The sequence below is a fragment of the Monodon monoceros genome, unplaced genomic scaffold (genome assembly GCF_005190385.1).
Source record: "Monodon monoceros isolate NGI ecotype Baffin Bay Population unplaced genomic scaffold, NGI_Narwhal_1 Super_Scaffold_3, whole genome shotgun sequence".
Classification (NCBI taxonomy): domain Eukaryota; kingdom Metazoa; phylum Chordata; class Mammalia; order Artiodactyla; family Monodontidae; genus Monodon; species Monodon monoceros.
Window position 1 is genome coordinate 93,445,064 of NW_021703780.1, and position 20,442 is coordinate 93,465,505.

General features: G+C 41.6%; 1 protein-coding gene across 1 annotated transcript in view; it reads left to right on the plus strand.

Annotated features, from left to right (window-relative positions):
* The window catches only part of GRM7 (glutamate metabotropic receptor 7), a 526,714-nt gene that overhangs the window by 231,417 nt on the left and 274,855 nt on the right, over nucleotides 1-20,442 (plus strand). Inside the window, exon 5 of the mRNA XM_029243336.1 lies at nucleotides 18,584-18,724. Coding sequence (XP_029099169.1) covers nucleotides 18,584-18,724 — 141 coding nt within the window. The remainder of the gene's footprint in view (nucleotides 1-18,583; nucleotides 18,725-20,442) is intronic.

Below are 20,442 nucleotides of genomic sequence, written 5' to 3' on the forward strand. Positions count from 1 at the left end.
TTTTCTTTTGAACAAAGATTAGTAGTTAAGAAGTTAAGATTAGGAGCTTAAGGGCTTCCCTGGTGGCGCAGTGGTTGAGAGTCCGCCTGCCGATGCAGGGGACGCGGGTTCGTGCCCCGGTCCGGGAGGATCCCACTTGCCGCGGAGCGGCTGGGCCCGTGAGCCATGGCCGCTGAGCCTGCGCGTCAGGAGCCTGTGCTCCGCAACGGGAGAGGCCACAACAGTGAGAGGTCAGAAACATATTTTCATGGTTGTCTAAAAGGAATTCCGTTTAGTGGCCTGTTTCATGAGAAAGGCTCAAGTCCCCTTTGTGTGTGTCATCTGATGCCAATGGCACCATTGTTCCTTTTCTATGGGAGCAGCTGTGCTTTGGTTTGGCTGTTTCTTTGTTCTAAAGCATTCTGGCTTATTGTATCAACTTATTTTTCCTGTGTATATATAAAAAAGTTTTGGGTTATAAAGTAGAACTTCATGGACTCTAATATTATTTCCTTTTCCTGTAAACAGTAGGATATAGGTTCTCAGTGAGCAAAGGGGGAAACGCAGAGTCCCCAGGAGTGTGTCTTGTGAATCTCCCTTGAACGTATGTATCTAAACCCACAGGCTCTACTTCCTTACCATCCATGTTTGTTATTTGATTTCAAAATTTAAACAGCACTTTTCTCTGATTGTAAAACTTTTTTTCTTATTGTTAACAATTTAAAGAGCATGGAAAATGTGAAGAAAAAACTAACCTCCCTCCCCCAAAATGAAGCATAACGAGGAAACTAAAGCTCACCCCCCGCGGAGGTTTACCATATTGAAATTTTGGTTACTGTCCTTCCAGGCATCATAAAATTCATGCATAACCTGAGAAACATTGTGCCATACACTACACATTATTTTTTACATCCATGATTAAAAGAAAACCCTATCTTCCTAGGACTGGCTATATGTTTGCACGGGGCCCAGTGAACAGTAAAACTGTGAAGACCCTTGTTCAAAAATTATTAAGAATTTCAAGATGGTGACATGAGAGCATTAAACTGAAGCACAGGGCCCTTCTAAACTTGAAGTCCTGTGTGAGTGTCAGGTCACACGCTCATGAGGCTGACCCTGGATCTTGTGGAGCTGTGAGATTCTACAAGTATTGTATGGCCTCTCCCTGTTTCTCTGACCATTCCCTTCTATCTCTATTTGTTTCTCTTTGACATTCTTAAATGTACGCATGTCTCATGGCTCCTTTCTTCACGTGCCATTCTCCTTCGTGTATACGTTTTTTTTTCTTTTTTAAAAAAAGCCTTAAATGTATTCTTTCAGTTCCAAGCATCGTGTGCATTTGTTTGACTTTTGAATCTACAGCTTTATACCTCAGAGCATTTTCCTTCATGTTGCAACCATCACCTAAAGCACAGAGATTTGGAAATGACACCATCTTTCTAAATAATCCTCAGTCAACCAATCAATAAACCAATCAGTTATTCTCTCAAGCCACTCTTGAATCAGACCTCAACTTCAACCGTTTTTCCCAAACCCTAGATCCAATCACCATTGGTCTTTTTCTTCTCCCTGCAGGTTCTTGTTTCCCATCTGTACTCATCAAACTTTCTGCTCTAGTTTTCATGCTCATTTCTTGGTCAGCTGCTGCTGTAATTGAAAGGCTCATAGCAGAACAATGAGCACAGGCTCTAGAGCCAGAGAATCTAGATGAAATCTCATCTCCTCCAGAAATGATAGAATGCTTTGCCCATCTCCATGGGCAAATGAAGCAAGCTATCTCTGCTTCCCTTTTCTCATCTGAAAAGTGTGGATAAAGTAGGTCCGATGCCAGGGCTTTGGGAAGATTTAAATAGGCCATTTCATGTAAATCACATAGAACCTAGAAATAGTAAATGCTCATCAATGTTAATTGTTATTATTTTTATTCCAGGTCTCCAGTATCTCTTTATTTAGTGTTTTTCACACTGAATAGTTAAGAGTATGGGTTTTCAAGTCAACAGACGAGGGCTTAAATATTTTGTCTACCTTTACCATTTGGCGACCTTGAAAGAGGCGTCTTCCCTGACATCCAAGTACGGACATGGTAGTTACTATATTCCAGGGTATATTAAGAACTATAGTAGACCGCGTACATGAAGGCTTCTATCACATTGTCATTCAACAAATGTGAACTCTCCTCCCAGCACTGCTAGTGTAGTCCTCCTCAAGTCCTTCTCTTGTCAAGGTATCCACTCTTAAGAACCAACCCTCAATGACTTCACAATGCCTGTGATATAATATCCAACTTCTATGGCCTTAAGACCCTCCCACATCTGATTCCATAGTATCTTTACAGAAGGTTCTCCTCTGAGAAAGCATCCATTGTGGTCAAATCGGTCTATTCATCATCCAGAAATACATACGATAAAACCGCCTCACCCCTTTATTATTGCTATTATCCTCTGCTCTCTTCAGTCCTTCCCGTGTATATGAAGTCTGCATCTTCAAGGCTGAGCTTAGATCACAGTTCTGCCGTGGTATGAATGCACGTAACTCCAGCCTGGCATTCCCCTTCCTTCCCTGAATTCCTGTAACATTAGTAGAGTACCTTCCGAATTTTTATATGGCTTTCTTCTCTCATTTCTTCTTGCACTGTCGTTAGGAGTTTACCCTTTGGAATGAGGCAGGTTGTGTTTAGCTTCAGCTCATTAGCTATGAACTTTGGGGCAAGTTATTTACGCTATAGAAGTTTCAGTTTACTCATTCACAAAATGGGGATAATAATGATGGCTCACTCATAGGATGCTTGTGAGAACTGAAATAACACATTTAACACTCTAAGCCCAGGATCATGACTTATATTTTTTTCAATAAATATTACTCAGTATTATTGTTATTGTTGTTTGTATTTTCTTATCTACCTTCAAAGACTGAAAGTGAGTTGAGGGGTGAAGACTGTGTTTTCATAATCTCTCTGCCATGGGGCCTCTTGCTTTCATTAATTTCTGCTGTGCTTAATTGCTCTGTTATGCCATTTTCTGATTTCACCCAAGACATTTGAAGTTTGGATGACAAAAAAAGCAATCCCTGGTGATTAAAATGGGGATGTATTCCTTTTGATAATGCCACTGACCTTGGTGCTTGGTAGCAAGCACAGGCTCTGCCTGTAATGGTCACACAGCTCTCCCATGGCACTCAGCGTGCGGCCTGCTCCTTGGAGGAGGGGAAATCTATCAGTAAGGCTCTGGTGCAAACAGTGCTGACCATATTTGGTTGTTGGAAACATCACGTTCAAGGTGAGACCATATTGATTATATTGCCATATGGTTTGAATACCAAGCAGTCTGGGTTGAGACTGAAATTTCATTATTTCCAATTTGGGGTTCCCAAGAAAGGGAAGTTGATTGACCCAGATTGAGTTAAGACACTCACCCCTAACTCAGCCAGCCAACACCTCGTGCAACTATATGAATGTGTAAGCAGATTCCTAGAAAATAGGATATAGTAACCCAGAAGCAGAAGAGAGTAGAGTTCAGAACAAATAACCTTTCCTATCGTAGCACCTCATGCACTGTCTCCACCTCAGAAATAGCTTGGTAACTTGGGTGGTGAAAGAATGGAATGACCTGCATTTGCTTCCTGAACTTGATCTCTACATGAAGACATTTATTCACATACGACATCTATTCTCAGGTTATTTTTACATTTCTGAAAGTATGACGTCTTCATTAATCTGGTAAATAACACAGAGAAAAACGTACATCAAAATAGCAGGCATTAGGAGTTGCTATGATAGGAATCAAAAAGTAAAGATGTTAGACAGTTTTACTAAAACCTGAAAATACCCCAAAATAAAAGTCACCTTTGTCATGAATTATTAGATAATATTTTAAGTTTTAAGCTTTTCTTGGTCTACATTTTTTTTTTTCTTCTTTTGATTTATATTTCCAGGAATTCGAGTAGTAAATGGTCACATATTTAGGACACTAGTATGGTGGTTTTACCAGGTTTCCTTTTCCTTTTTTTCTAGTCTTTTTTTTTCCCCTCTCAGATCAGCGTAACTAAAGTCCTTCCTTCAAAATGTTAATTTTTTTTCCCTCAGTCTTTTAAGCAGTGGCTAAATCTGTGACTAGGAAGAAAATGAAATATCATTTTAATAAAATTCTTCCTGGATTGTTATAGATGTTTGATTATATAAGTTTAGGTGTGGAGCTCACTGAAAACTTCTGGCTGCTGAGACATTTTTAGATCAGAGTACAAAATGAAGACGGTAACCAGGCAACGTGGTTCTTGTACGGTTATTAAAAATAAAATGTGAAGCGTCCACGATGCAGAATCATTCTCTGACAAGTTTGTCTGGCTTTTGCTCTGTTTTTCGCTGGAAAGATGGGTCGGTTCCATTTGTTGAACTATTCAGTGTTTTCTCTGGGTTAAATTCATTATTATGTAAGATTATGATTGTTGGGAAATCATATCTATACATGAATATAAGCATAATTTATTATGACTCAAAAAATTCTTAAACATTTCTACATAAAATATATATATACATTATATGTATATAACATGTTCACCAAATTTACTGTGGAAACAAATGTGATCCTACATTCATTAGGATGTTACCAAGCTTGAACAAACATATGTATACTCTAATACGTAGCAAGGTATTGCTTTGGAAACCTTTCATATAATGAGTAACAATTTTCGGAGATTGGCACTGAGATGTAATCAATTATGGCAACATACTTCAATACTTATTTGATGTTTCTGAAGACATTTGAGCATGTAATCCTGATACATATAGCAAGAATAGATACACTCAAGGGACCCCATCTTCTGTTCCTGGTATCCCTTGGACAGCTCTTCTGGGGCTGTGTGTAAAATGGACATGAGTGATCAAATCACCTAATGTTCTACAGCAGGTGTTGTTAACCCAGACTGCACGTAAGAATCACCTGGGAAGTTAGAAAGCCGATGCCTAGGCCCACTAGCAGATACTCTGATTTATTGGTCTGGCTTGGAGTCCAGGCATAGTTGCATACATAATTCCAATGGATAGGCAGGGATATGAACTCTGTTCCAGACATAAATACTCTGCAAATAGTCGTTTAGAACAGAGGATAGTTCCTGAAAAGAGGAGCTCTACACACGTGAAGATTTGTGCGTCGTTAACAGTCCAAGGGAGATGTATCTGTAGCCTCAGCTCGTGGCAAGCCGTTGCCCTTCTTATCTAAAGGCCGTCTTTTATGAAAGGCAAATCTAATTTGGGAAATTTCCTAACACATCCTCGGTGATTTTCTTTGATTTCGTACGACCTTCTCCAGCTAGGTAATGGGGCCAACCACCTATCTGAACTTAACTTTCCAGTCTCTTCCTGGATATTAAGAAAGTGTAGAAACTAAGATGGGGTCTTAGAGTTCAGGAAACAGAGGAGGAACTCCAGTAGATGACTGATTCTTGAAGGTTTGCTTTTTTTAAAAAAAAAAAAAAAAAAAAAAAAAAAGGGGCTTCCCTGGTGGCGCAGTGGCTGAGAGTCCGCCTGCCGATGCAGGGGACACGGGTTCGTGCCCCGGTCCGGGAAGATCCCACGTGCCGCGGAGCGGCTGGGCCCGTGAGCCATGGCCACTGAGCCTGCGGAGAGGCCACGGCAGTGAGGGGCCCGAGTACCGCCAAAAAAAAAAAAAAAAAAGGTAAAGAAGGAACTGCCCTGAGGTCTGCTAATCATAGGGCAGGACTTCAACCGTGATGGCAGCAGAGGTAGCATACCTCTGTGTGTTGTGTGTTCTTTGAAATTTAGAAACTTTCAACCCAGTCCTTGTCTCCTACCAGGAAGTCTCTTGGGAACTAGTAGAAAATCATAGAAAAATCTAAAGTCTTTTGAGAACTACAGAAATAACAAACAAACAAAAAAACTTTACAATGTAAACAATAAGATTAAGTCAAAAACACTGACCAATCAATAAACAATGTTTGCAACACACCCTACTATTTTTGATTTTCCATAAAGACAATCCCTGCCATCTACCACATTTATTTCATGAACATATTAAACAGATGACATTTAGCAAAAGCACCATGTGGTTTTCCTTAGTATTTTCTAAGATATGTTATTGGGCTGAGAGTTCTTTGAGAGCAAAGAGTGGTGTTTTTATGTCCAATATGTGAAATCCATGAAAAACATTTAGGCCAAATCTACGAGCAGAGTAGTCAACCATTAAGTATGAGATTGTGTTATCATCAATTTATTTAAATGTCCATATCCCAGAATACTATTCTATATATAGTAAATTCCCAGGAATAATTTCTTAAAAATATACAGTCATATCAAGGATGACACATATATTTATCTTACAAAAAGCCAGATCAGCATTAGCTTTCTAAAGCACTAACTGTAAGGGAGTTGGAGACCAGCCTCCTTAGGGCTGATTATCGTGACTGATGGTTGATGTCTCCTATGGTTGCAGATGCAGGAAGTGGTGACATGAGTATATTTACTCTGTCTGTTTTACGTAAAGTCACAAATGATAGATTCATAGATTACATCTGTGAAAATCTGATACGTATGGAAGCAGGAATTAACTTACCTTGGAAGATAACTGCTCTTCTACAAAGTTTTACTACTTGCAAGAGACTGAATATTATATGGAATGGGCATATATTTTGGTGATATACGTTTATAAAATATATGTATACACATATATGTTTTTATGTATGTATGTGTTTTTATTTATATATGTTATATATATATATATAAAAATAGAAAAAATGGTTGAGCTAAAGTAAAATAAACATCATCCATCCTCCAGTAATAACCAACTATTGATATTTGATGAGTATTAAATATAAAAACTAGCCATACTATCAAAGTAGTCTTTGCATGTTTTAATATAACGCACTAACTTGAATTCCTGGTTCCTAGGTATTCTCTTAAAACTATACTTTCCTGTCTGTCAAATTCTAATGATTGCATACACTTGCAGCATATAGATATTATTTAATCATGTGTTTGGGTCATTTGTGATGGTTCTAAGTTTTCATTATTATAAACAGTGCTCAAATCCTCATTTTCCTAACTGCTTTATACATAGTCTATTATAGAATTTATCAAACATACATAAAAGTAGAGAGAATCGTATAATAAACTTTCAAGAGCTGATAACCCAGCTTCAAATGCCGTCGATATCCTGCAAATCATGTTTAACTGTCCCCTCTGAACTTTTATTGTGAAGGGACATTTCAGGTTGAATTTCAGACATTATGTCTTCTTACCTAAAGTATTTCAGAATGCATTTCTAATTGATAAGAACACCATAATCACCGTGCTATATATCACATCTGATAAAATTAATAATTCCTTAATATCACCTTGCCCTTGACACATCTTCTCTAAAAAAAAGTACGTATACTTCTTCCATTAGGATAAGTATCTTGAAGTAAAATTGCTAGAGCAGAGTTTGCACTGTTTTTATGACTTTTGATATGTAGTACCAGTATCTGTCATGGTCAAGATTGATGCAGTCAAGATTGCACAAATGTAGCATCACGGTTCTGATATTCATTGGTACTGAGGAGGAAAGAAAGATATGGATATTTGGGATATCTTGAAAATAACGTAGTATGGTTGTAGGAAGGGGAAGATGAGGAGGACAGGTGGGGAGGGAGGCAAGAAATTACAGCGATGACAATAAAAACCCGAACCCAAGAGTAATGCTGTAACCTTAGTGACTGGTGTTTCTGAGTCAAGCTCTTTACCAAGGTCCTGTACAGAATATTGAAACAGTGAAGGCAGAGTTTCAATTTGAGCTTCATAATGAGGGTGGGGTAGCAGGGAGCAGAGCAGGAACCTTCCACCACACCCTGACTCACCACCAATTTCACACTCTGCAGGAGCAGCCTGTGACCTCCAGGAGATGGCCTCTTCAAGTCTTACTTCCTAAAGCATCTACTAGAGGGATGGCCTTTTACCCTTCATCTCTACTACCTGTGCATCCTGAGCCACCCTAAAGCAACAGATGTTCAGCTTATTAAGTTGACAAGGGTGCACATGGCATAGGAGAACGATGAGGGGCTTTCAAGTATGCAAGGCAGTTACTTTCTAGTGTCTGGAACTGATGCTAAAACTGCAGACCTAGAAAACAAACTTATGGTTACCAAAGAGAAAAGGGAGAAAGGAGGGATGGGTTAGGCGTATGAGATGAACAGAAACACACTACTATACATAAAATAGATAAACAACAAGGACGTACTGTATAGCAAAGGGAACCATATTCAGTAACTTGTAATAACCTCCAATGGAAAAGAATCTGAAAAACTACATATATAATTGAATCACTTTGCTGTACACCCAAAACTAACACAACATTGTAAATCAACTATACTTCAATTTTTTTTTAAATCTACATACATTCACAAGAGGAAAGGAACCTACATTTACTCAGCAACTTTAAGTTGTTGGTTTAACCTCAATATTTTTCAACCTTTACATCCATCTCTAAGGAAGGTACTACCATCCTTATTTTATAAATGAGAAAGTGGAGGTGCTACTTTAAGTCTTTTCTGGAATAAGTGAGTGAGTGAGTGAATGAATGAATGAAAGAAAAAACTACTAAGTGAACAAATATACAGTTGAACAACAAAACACAAATAGTAGAAACCTGAGAGATCACCTTAGCATAAGTTAAAGAAAATAGCTAGTTGGTGGCAGAGCAAGGATTCAAACTTAGGTCTATGTGATTTCCAAGCCAGGATGTTGATAACTGAGTATGTCATACGTAGTTCCTAGTGTTAAAGTTCAAATTATCCTAATTTTCCTCTTCTTGTTCTCTCTTTCTCACCTTGTGTGTGTGTCTGTGTTAATTTTCTATTAACTTAGTTAATATTTGTACTCTTGCTCTGTGCCATGCATGTGTTGTGCACACTGCATACATCCCCACATGGAAGCCTGGCATCGATCCTGTGGCGCAGATGTTACCATCATCCCCATTTTAAAGATGGAGAAACTTAGACTGGTTAGGTTATTTGCTCAAGGTCATCTAGCTAGCAAGTAACAAAGTCAGGAATTGAACCCTAGAATTCTAGTTCCAGAGTATGCTTTTAATCTTTTTAACTATTAAACTATCAATTCAATATGTGCTTTTTATGCCCATATTCGTTCCCATGTAAGTATATTCAGATTATATAAAGTGCCCTTCTGTTTCCCAGGCAATTTAAAGGAATGAAAGATGGCAGTCCTTCTTGTGTTACATAATATGCAACAGCTCTTTGGAGGCCTTTTGTGGAATAATATTGCAAACATTATTCCCTCCACCTCATCCATAAACACTCCCCATGGGAGTTGTGTTCTTTGTGGGATAATTTCCATTGCAATAATTCTTATTTGTTTTCTCAAAAATAATGGCTGGTTTCCACCACTGTCCTCAGTAGATACAGCCAGCAAATTCTGTGGGTGCTTCTGAGAGCCTAAATTCGTCCCAACAGATCAGTGATGATCTTCTTGCCAAACTGATTTACATGTCTCCAACTTCAATTGACTTCAATAAATGTTTACAGAAACTTGAATTGGGAAGGCGGAGATGAGCAGGGCAGAGTCTTTTTCTGCCAGGAACTTAAAGTTTCTGGAGAGAAGCAGACAAAGAACTGACTGTCCACAGCACTGCCCGAGTGCAGGCAGGGCAAGAGCAGAGGATATCTGGGAACACGCCACGTGTATGGGAACCCACTGCAGATATCCTGCAGCAGGTGGCCTCAAACCAAGGGTGAAGGACCCCTAATTTTTACAGCTGTGCAAAAGTCACCCTCTTGTGGAGACCGGACACCCCAAGTTCGCTTACTCTGGTTAAATCCATGCAATTCTTCCCATGTTTCTTGTGGACTAATGCAGTGTTAAATTTATAATTAGGATCCAATTTGATCATTATGCATTTATGTTGGAGGAGGTCCTTCAGAGGATTTGACCTTTGGTTGACCCTCAAGCCGACCCACCATTCTCACAGTGAAAGCCGTTTTCCAGGAAGTGGCCTTTAGAAGGTAAGGTGGTATTGAGACTGTCTGGATGGTATAAAGGCCTCTGTCTCAATTTTTAAGATTCTGGCAGGCAGTTACCCAAGACTAGCCTCATTTGTGAGTTCCCTTGCTTGTTAAACCTGCCACCTACCAACCTGAAGAGCTCTCTCGCTTTCTTTGGTCTCTCCTTGCCTTCCGTGTATGGGGGCCAGTTTCACATTTCACCCAGGGAACTCCCAAGTTTGTAAACCAACAAATTATCCAACAGGTTGGTGTTTATTCGATTTTTACTGAAAGGGCAGCGTGTCCCTGGTGATCTGAATTGCTAGCTTTATTCGCTATTCTATGAAATTCTCATGTGCAGTTGGGTCTATTTGTGGACTTCCTGTTTTATTCCAATGGTCTATTGATCTCCTTGGTCTTCTGCCAAATTGATTCTTTTTATTCCTAGAGATTTATAATCTATCATCACAATATCATACCTGGTAGGATTTGTATTCCTCTTCTTCACCTCCCTTCATCAGCATCCCCAAACACTCACATGCAGTTGCTCTTCTTTTTCAGAGTTCTCTTGGTTTTTATATTTTCTCCATATGAATGGTAAAAGCAGCTTGTCTAACTCTAGAAAAAGAAAATGTTAATATTTTCTATTAAGATCACAGAAAACTTACAAATTAGCTTCAAGGGAATGGACAAAAGGGGAATTTTAAAATTCTAATGAAGGACAAAAGTCAACCTAATTAAATGGAAAGATACACTTGTCCTTGGATAGGTAGTTTTTTGTAGCTATTTTAGTGGTGATAGTCTCTTCTACACATCTTAGAAGTGATTTTGTTTGTGTATACAAAAATAGATGATTTCTCTCAATTTTATATGCTGCCACTTTTCCAACTGTCCTTCCTTTATAATAGCTTTTTCAAAGATATATTCTTAGTGGCCTGAGGTAGTATCTCTTATTTCAGGGGAGTTTGTATATCACTGGAGTTGCAGCCAAGGTGTGTTAAAGAGAGGTGCATTTCTTGGTGGTGGAAAGCCTGGTGTCTGCCAGGACAACCACACACATCTTACCAACAAGAAAAGAGGTTCAGGTGGGAACTGTCAGAGGTGGTAGCGGTGGGGGAAGGGTGCTGCCAGAGGAAGAGCTCAGGCCGCTTGAAGGAACACGTGTTCTCCAGCGTCTGCTGACGGCTGCCACGTGGGAATGGGGTCTATGTTTCCGGACCGTCTGTCGTTACAAGGGAAGCCAGAAATCTGGACTTACAAAATAAATCTCCTTTTTCTCTAATTAGCTTTTAAAATACTCTGGGGCAAAATAGAGAGGACAAGTCTGTAGGTTAAGTATATTCTGTAAGCCATCAGTGTGTCACATCTGGGAATCAAATGATGTCATTCGGATGGGAGAAAAGCTAGGGGAAAGGATACTAACATGGGATTTTTGACTTGTCATGGTTGTATTTGTTTCCTGGGGCTGCCATAACAAGTGACCACAAACTTAGTGGCTTGGAACAACAGAACTCTATTCTCTTACAGTTCTGGAGGCTAGATGTCTGAAATGCAGGTGTGGACAGGACCGTGATTCCTCTGAAGGCTCTGGGAGAGGATCCTTCCTTGCCTGTTCCAGCTTCAGGTGGCTCCATGGTTCCCTTGGCTTGTGGCTGCACCACTTCAGTCTCTGCTTCCATCTCCACACGGCCTTCTCCACAGCCCCCTCTCCCTGTGGGTCCCTCCCTCTGTGTCTTTTTTAAGTATCCTTGCCATTGGATTTAGGGCCAACACAGATAATCCAGGATGACCTCATCTTGAGAGCCTTAACTACATTTGCAACATAACTTCTTGTTAGACAGTATCCACATATTTTCCCGGTGAGGTCATATTCACAAGTTCAGGAGGTTAGGAAATGGACATATCTTCTGGGGGCCACAATTTAACCCACTACCTTGAGTTCTAAAAATAGAAAAGGGAATAAAACAAATGCTTATTTTCAAAATGTATTGTTCTGACTGACCCTCTCAGCGGGAGGGAGTGTGAGCTCCCTGCTGCTTCCCTCATCAGTGTCTCCATCTTCCCTCCCCACCCCTCCATCCTCTTGTCTCTTCTCCTCTCTTGTACTTCCTTCCTTCTCTTTCCCCCCTCCTTTTCCCCCTCCCCCTTCTCACTCTTTCCCTCTCTCTCTGTCCCTGTCTGTGTTTTCGCCTCTTCTTTTTATTCATCGATTCATTCATCTATTCTGTTAGTATCGCTTCCCTATGATGTGCCAGGAGCTGTGTTTCTGAATCATGACCACATCCTCCCAGAGTCAGAGGCAGAGCGGGAAGAGCTAAGAGCCTCCTCTTTACCGGCGAGCGTGTAGGAAGCCTTGGGTCCTCCCTGCCGTGTAGGCTGACGGGGATACTCTAGCCTGCAGTGCATGACTTGTGTGGATAAGGCAGCAGTCAGGGCCACTGGTCACTTTCTTATGCCTCGTGAAGCTCCATTAGTATGTCAGTCTCCGTTCACCGTAGCCGAGCAGGGCTCTTGACACTGCTAGTTTTCCTTTCATACTACGCACCTGGGAGAGCTTTCTTCCTTCTCGGTTGGAAAGGTCACCTCCCAAACATACCGCTCCGGATGAATTATGTGTCTATTGATTTGCACACTCTTGTCTTGACCACAGATTTCAGGAGGAGTTTAAAGGCAACATCCCAGTTAAAAGAACAGAGAACCATATAAACGTCATTTTATAATACTAGCTAAAACCCTGCTCATCATTTCTATGCTGATCTCAGTTTACTTCGAAGATTATAGGAATATTGTTCAACATGGGATATTTGCTTTAGAATCCCCTGTAGATTAATTTCTGAAATTAAAATCATCTGTCCAACAAAAGGCACAATTTAATACTAAGAATTTCATCAGCTCCACATAAAAGAATGATTTTCTCCCTTAAGGTAATTCTTATTCTGTTTTCTATGAACTGAAACCCTAGTCTTTTAAAACTCAGGTAATTTAACTAATAATAAAGGGATGTGTGTCCAGATCACTTTTCTTCAGCGTTCTCACAGAAATGAGAAGAAAGTATTAATTCACTGTGAAACACACAGACACACACCCATACATGCGTATATTATTAGAGTTATTCTAAATTCTGCTTCAATCCCTAACTCTCTGTTGCACCTTGGTGACTGTACATCTGGTATTAAATAGCCTCGTCCTTAAAAAAAAAAAAAGGTTAAATTGTGAGGCTGTAGAAACTGTAATGAACTTGGGAAAAAACAAAAAGACCCAGATCTGACCTTCAGTGGGCCTGACCTCTGTGTTATCAGCTCTCCAGATGATTTTGTTACCCACCCAACTGTGTGAATCACTGCTCTACATGGGAGCAAAAACACCAGGGTCTGGAATTAGCCAGACTTGAGCCCAGAATCCTCTCTGAGCCTTAGTTTCTACCTCTAATGTGTGAATAACTTTAGTACCTACTTCCTAGGGTTTATGTGACACTTAATGAAAAATATATATATAATGCTTGCTATTTTTCTAATTATAACTATTGGTACAACTTTTTATGTAACCAAATGTAAATCTGTCTGACATCAGGATTTTTAACGACTACTTGGGAGACTAACTTAGTGACATATTTATTCATTCATTGGATAAACGTTTATGCCGTTAGTCTATTAGAGTTTTAGTAGCGATACTAGATAGCATATACATAGAAGATGGTCCATGTATATGTGTTGATTTTGAGGCCAGTTGTCCTGGGATACTTTGAAATGTGAGAATGACTTAAGTATTCCTAAGGCATAGCTATTCCATCTGAACAAATGTCCAATCTCTGCTCATCCCCACTCCGTATGTTTCCCTTTTTTCATCTGTGTATCTTCTCTCTCCAGGAAGCCCTCTCTGACTCCCTAACACGGTTCTATCCCTGTACCCTTCCTTCATGGAAGCTATATCACAGGTGTAATTTTATATTTATTTAAATGATACTTTTTCAAGTCTATCTTCCCCACCAGGCTGGCCGTAAATCCCATAAGGGACAGGTAGGTTTTAATCCCAAGGTTTGTGAGTGCAAAGAATAGTGTCTGTCACAGGGTGGGTGCTCAGGAAATGTTTGCTGGATGAGTATGTTTATTGAAGAACCCACAGTTCATATTCTACTATATCAGGCAGAATGCTGAGTGCTTTACAAATAAGAGTTTGTTGACTCCTTGTAACAAACCTATGAGGTAGGTATTACTATTAACCCCATTTTACAGATGAGGAACCTTGAACTGAATGATGTGCTCAAGTTCATACAGTTCAAACCCACCATTGTGACATCGATGTGTAGTTCACCACTACACTATATGGTTTTTCTACTGACAGAAAAAGTGCAGGTCTCCTATGGGTTGGCAGTTCACATCTCTAGGAAACCACCCAAAAGCCAATGTATGCTACGTTGGTACCTGGCTAAGGGCTCTGAGTTACCCCTCAAGGCCATGGGCCTTCAGAAGAGGTAGTGAAGATGTTACCAAAAGTGGGGTCTGTCTACTCTCTGCTCAAAAGCCCATAAAGAGGCAAGGTTGGTGAACAGGAAAGTTGGCTTTACTCCGGAGGCCAGCAACCAGGGAGAGAGGGCGGACTTGTATCCACAGGCCGATGCCCGGACTGACAGTCAGTGGGCAAGAGCTTTTAACGTGGAGTTTCAGGGGTCACGGCTGGAGGGAGGGGGCTACATGCAGAAACGGCACAGTCAGCTCTGACAGTCGTCTTGAACTTGGTCATGCCGTGGTCTGATCCGCGTCATCCTGATTGTTTCGAGTACAGTTAATCCTTAGTTCCAGGGCCACTTTGTTCCCACTTCTTTGAGGCCAGTTCTCGGAATGGTGGCAGCTTATGGCATGGCTACAGTCTGGTCATCATGTAGTTAACTTCTTCCACATGGTGACGGTTTCAGTATCTACAAGACAGCTCACAGGATACGGCTCAGCATGTTCTCTATAGCCCTTGAGGAGGAACTAGAGGTCCTTGACTTTGCTTAATGGCTAAACTATTATTGTTTGTCCTGTTTGACTGCTTTCCTTTGCTTCTGCATTTTCTCACTTCTCTGATTAAACTTATGCTTTGGCGAAAGGTTCTGTACAGACCAAAGGCAGGCAGAGGACATGAAGGGGGAAGGACCACAGTGTCCTGCTCCATTTCAAAGACACAGGCTATTTAAGGTTACCTTCTCAGAAGCACTAAAACGTTGCACCAGGATAGAAATTCCTGGGCTGGGGAGCCCAGAGTGATAACAGGAGACAAAGCTGAGGAACACAGCCTTTGAGGCTGCAAAGGAGCCTTGAGAAGCAATGGAGCGAACACACCAGGAAAACTCACCCGCAGGTCACACGGTGCCCTCCGTCTCCCCCTAGCCATCTGCAGGCCACAGGATGCAAGGGAGGGCTCCTGCCATACTGAACACAGTACTAAGCAAAAGTGTCAACTGTAGAAGCAAAGCAAAGACCCTGTCATCTGAACCAGGGCAAATATTCGAGGCTGAGAAGGTGACAAGGCTGACATTTAACAAATTGGGCTGGAACAGCTTAAATCCCAGCTTCAGAAGCTCAGGATTTGCTTCTCACAATCTGGGCAACAGGAGAATCACCTGGATCTTGTTAAAAACCCAAGATTGGAGAAGTCCAGCTTCTCAAAGCGGGGGCTGCATGCACAGCACCTGGGGCTTGTTAAAAAGGGAGCCTCTCTGGTCCCACCCCAAACCTCCGCCCCTTCTGACATGCCCAGGGAAGTTGGTCGCTCGTTCCGTGGGAGAGTGAAAGCTGAATTCAGCCTGCAAGTGAGTCCCTGCTGTGAGCTGGAGAAGGAAGCTGGGAGTGAACTGGATGGGTGAGTAAAAGGACGGAGTTCACACTAGGAAAGCCTGTTGCTCACCCACTTCCTGTTATAGTGCAGGCTTTCCAGAAATCTGTTGGTTCTCTCTTAGAACAGAGGGAGGTGCCTGCTGCCTTCTCTTGCCTACCACCGTGTTAGCTAGCTGCACCCTAGTCCTTCCTTCACCAGCATGTTTTTGCATTTCCAGCAGACACAAGCTGAAGAGAGAGGTGTTTTGAAGCGATGAACTTCTTCAGTGATGAGGTTTTCTCTAAAGATGTCTTCTGAGCTGGGGAATATATGTATCGGTGCTACAGTATGAGCCATTTTAGTAGTTGCTATTCTTTTTTTTTTTTTTTTTTTTTTTTTTTGTTCCCGGGGCCCCCCCCTCCCTGGCCCCTCCCGTTGCGGGGGCCAGGCCCCGGGCGCGCAGGCCCAGCGGCCATGGCTCACGGACCCAGCCGCTCGGCGGCATGCGGGATCCTCCCAGACCGGGGCACGAACCCGTGTCCCCTGCATCGGCAGGCGGACTCCCAACCACTGCGCCACCAGGGAAGCCCAGTAGTTCCTATTCTGAGTCTGGTTTGAGCTTCAGACCTGTGGCATGTGGCCAAAGAGTTTATTTCTATTTGCGTTCTCTGGAGGCTGCTTCTTCCTTAAGAGTGTGTTGTTCGGGTGTCTCACAAAGAGGGGCTTAGGGTGCCGTGCTAATGCAGCAGTGTTTCAGTTGTCTGTGACTGCAGAAAAAAACCACCTCAAGTGTTAGTGGTTTAAAAGATGAATCGCCACAGTTCTGCAATCGGGGCTGGTCTCAGCTGAGTGGTTCTACTGCAGTCAGCTGGACGGCTGCAAAGCCCACAAAGGCTCTCCTGAGAGGGCTGGCGTCTGGCTGGGCTCTTCTCTTTCCACATGATGTCACGTACCCCAGCCATTCGTGTTAGAGCATGGTAGCTGGATTCCAAGGGGAGTCTCTCAAGGACAAGGCACAGTGAGTAAAGGGTTTTCCAGCCTCCGCTTGCATCGCATCTGCCAATGTCTCATGAACAAAGAGGCAGGCTGTGTAAGAGGGGACCGCACAAGGGCGTGAAGCCCAGGAAGCATGGTCCATCAGGGGCCATCAGTGTCACAATCTACCACTGTTGCCTTTTTTTTTTTTTTTTTTTCCCCTTGCGGGGGTTTGGCAGGGGGATAGCTGGAGAGAAAAGTGAAAGTTAACTAGTTACCATTGTGAGTGTGTGTATGTATGTACGTGACCAAGCGCATACGTGTAGTGCTCCTGGAAACTCTGGGGGACTCTGTCTTTCCCCCAAAGATTCCCCTTTATCGAGTGATGGTACTTTTACTGAAGAGTCATCTGGAGGCCGGGTTATGGGAGAGCAGTGAGGTGGGATGGGACTTCCAGCCAGACAGATGGATCGATCAGTGTTGGTATCAGGGTGAGTCAGATGCTGCAGCTCGATTACTCTCAAGTCAGCGAAGTCAGCGCGTATGAAAGGACAGGTTCCTGGATACCGGGTCAAGAATCGTGTTCTCACAACACCCTAGAAAATAACTAAAAGATGTATGGACTCTTCTTTTTATTTTCTCTAAAATATAATCTCCTGTATAGGTTTCTTTTTTTTTTCTTTGTCTCATTTACTTATTTCAAGTTTTCCACTTACGGTAGGGCTACTGTATGTTGGGCCATGAATGTAGTAGTGAATAAAATTAAACTGACGTGCCCCACTTGTGAAGTTTAGAGTTGAGAGCTGATTTTCTCTTGTGGCCTTAGATAAGAGTAACTGAATAATTTACGTAATGTGAACGTAAGTCCATCTTCTCCTATGGTTCTTGACCTTAAACTCCACGAGTTTCCAAAGTCTTCCCACTGCCACAAACAAGATGCCATAAGGAAAACAGGTGGTATCATCTTACAGGTAAATGGAAGGAAGATAAGAAAGTTCCAGCACGTACTTGCTCGTGTTTCCCCGACTTAGTGAGATTAGTGGAGCTGGGATTCAAGGCCAGCCCTTGTGATACTGAATCCAGTCTGATTCTCACAGGACCACTGGCCCATTTAAAGCCGCACCATCCTAAAGAGGTAGCTAGAGATTTCCTGGGCACTTGTTCTCTCGAGTCTGCTCATCTAACACTCTTTAGAAAAAGCATTACACTTATGTTGGGGTCAGTTTGCCTATGGCCTCTTCAAAAACTTCCATTTTGCCTGGAAGGTCAGTTCCATAATGGGTCCTTACTAAATGCAAGAGGGTTCTTAGAACGATAATCACAGGTCAGTAACTCACATGCGTAGGGATGCAGAATATGGCATAGTGGTTGACCTTGGGCACTTTATTCTGTCTTCTAAGACTCTCTTTTTTCATTGGCAAAATGGAAATGATAGCAACTACCGCATAGGCTGTTGAGATGAATGAAAGAATCTACGTAAAGCAGAGAGTCTGGTCCACAGTAAGCACTGAAATGACCACTTATTATCTTGGTGATGATAAAGACCTAGTCTACTCCCTAGAGATACAAGGGATGTTGTGATTACTGTGTCACTGCTAAGGTCTCTAATGCAGAGTTCATTGTGAAAGGTCATTTGTAGGCCACACATCTGCCTGACAGATTGAACTAGGGATTTAGCCATAGGAGTTAGCGTTAGTATTTGTTTCCTCACTTTTTTTTTTTTTTGATTGACACAAAAGAGCAAGCGTCCAGTCCACTAAAACGAAGAAAAACCATCATTGGTATTTTTATTTCCAAATGTCCCGGCAGTGCCCCGCAAGCAGTAACCTTTCCATTTAACTCTGTTTAGGGTTTGATGCCTATTTTACATCCCGCACGCTTGAAAACAACAGAAGAAACGTATGGTTTGCCGAATACTGGGAGGAAAACTTCAACTGCAAGTTGACAATTAGTGGGTCAAAGAAAGAAGACACAGATCGCAAGTGCACAGGTAATTTCATTCTCATTGTCCTTCTCCTGTTACTCTGCGTGGCCAGCATTGTGATGTCTGCAGAGCTGACAGAAGGAAGCTTGCCTGCAGACGAATTGAAAAAGTAAATTGAATTTTACTAGATTGCTCAGAAAGTGGAACAGGAACGTAAGACTTGAGCGGCAAGAGCACAGTACAGACAAGAGTGGATTCTTTTCTTCCTGTCCGTCTAGCAGTAATTGACATTTTGTTTGATGCTTTGAGTTCAGAAGAGGTCATGTTGCCTTGAATGCTGTCTCTGGTAAATATTAGTTCATGTTGTAGCCAGGAGTATAAAGTCATTTTCACATAGACCAAAGTCTCTCACAAATTCCATACCAGCATCAGATTTAACTGTCAGCAGAGAAATGACCAAAATTGTGAAAACAATATATTTGATTAAGGAAAGAAAGTACTTGGGGTTAGAGTAATGAGAATTCCAATGGATTTTCATAATGTCCACATTAATGTCACCTGCTATTTAGAGTATGCTTTAAGATGCTCTCTAAGCCTCGTTTGTAACCTCGCAGAAATATTCCACATAAAAAACACGAGCGTGTTTGCCATGTATGTATGTGTGTGTATATATATATGTGTATGTGTGTGTATATATATATGTGTACATAGATATATATATGATATGTGTATATATAGCGGGTTGGCCAAAAAGTTCTTTCTGGCTTTTCTGTAACATCTTGTGGAAAAACCCGAACGAACTTTTTGGCTAACGCTGCGTGGGTGTAGGTGTTTGTGTGTGTATACACACATATATATATGCAGTGATCAGAAGGTGACATCACATGTTCGTTCACTGATTGGTTCACAAATATATACTGAGCGACTGCTTTCTGCTAAGCACTGTGCTAAGTGCCGCTGATCTGGTGGTGAGCGAACCAGGTGATGCCACTGCTTCCACGCTGCTTAGGGTGCAGTGAGAAAAACTCAACCTTATTCCAGCGACCTTGCTATGAATACATGATTATAAATTGCAGTAAATGTTCTGAGTGAGGCAACGGCGTATAATCAAGGAATTTTACTCATATTAAAGGCGGAAGCTCTCTCCAAAGGTGAGTAGACATTGGCTGGTTGGGGAAGGGGAAGACCAGATTGGAGAATTTCTGGTGCAGGAAGAGCACGGCACAGGGCTCGAAGCAGGAAAACGATGGCGCCTCTTAGGATGTGAAAAGCAGAAAAACATGCAGTACAGTGAATGGGATAAATGTGTGAGCCGAGGCTGCAGGTGTAGAGATACAAGGAATAAGCCATGCTGGGATGTATGTGGATTTTGGTCTTTATCCTGTGGATACTGGAAGTTGTGGGAGGTCTTACACGAGGGTGTGATGTGTTCTACCATCACCTAGCCCTCTATTAATTAGCATTCCCCAATTTTATACTTCAGTAGCCTTCAACATTTGTAATGATGCCCTTGAGGTACGACAAACCCTAAAATGTCTTTAGTATGATCAAGAAAGAGACGTTCGTATTGTATACACTCATGTGTAGTTTTTCTTTGCAATGTGGGCCTTCGAATATTGGCCATTCAGATACTGTAGGTTCCCCCATTCAGTAAACATCTGTTAATGAAGAATAATGAATATAGAACATGGTACTAAAACAGCACGAATGGTGCAAGGATGCTGAAGTTTAGGCCTTTTCCTCGAGGAGTTTTCTTTTTGTGAAAAAGGAGAGATAAGACATAA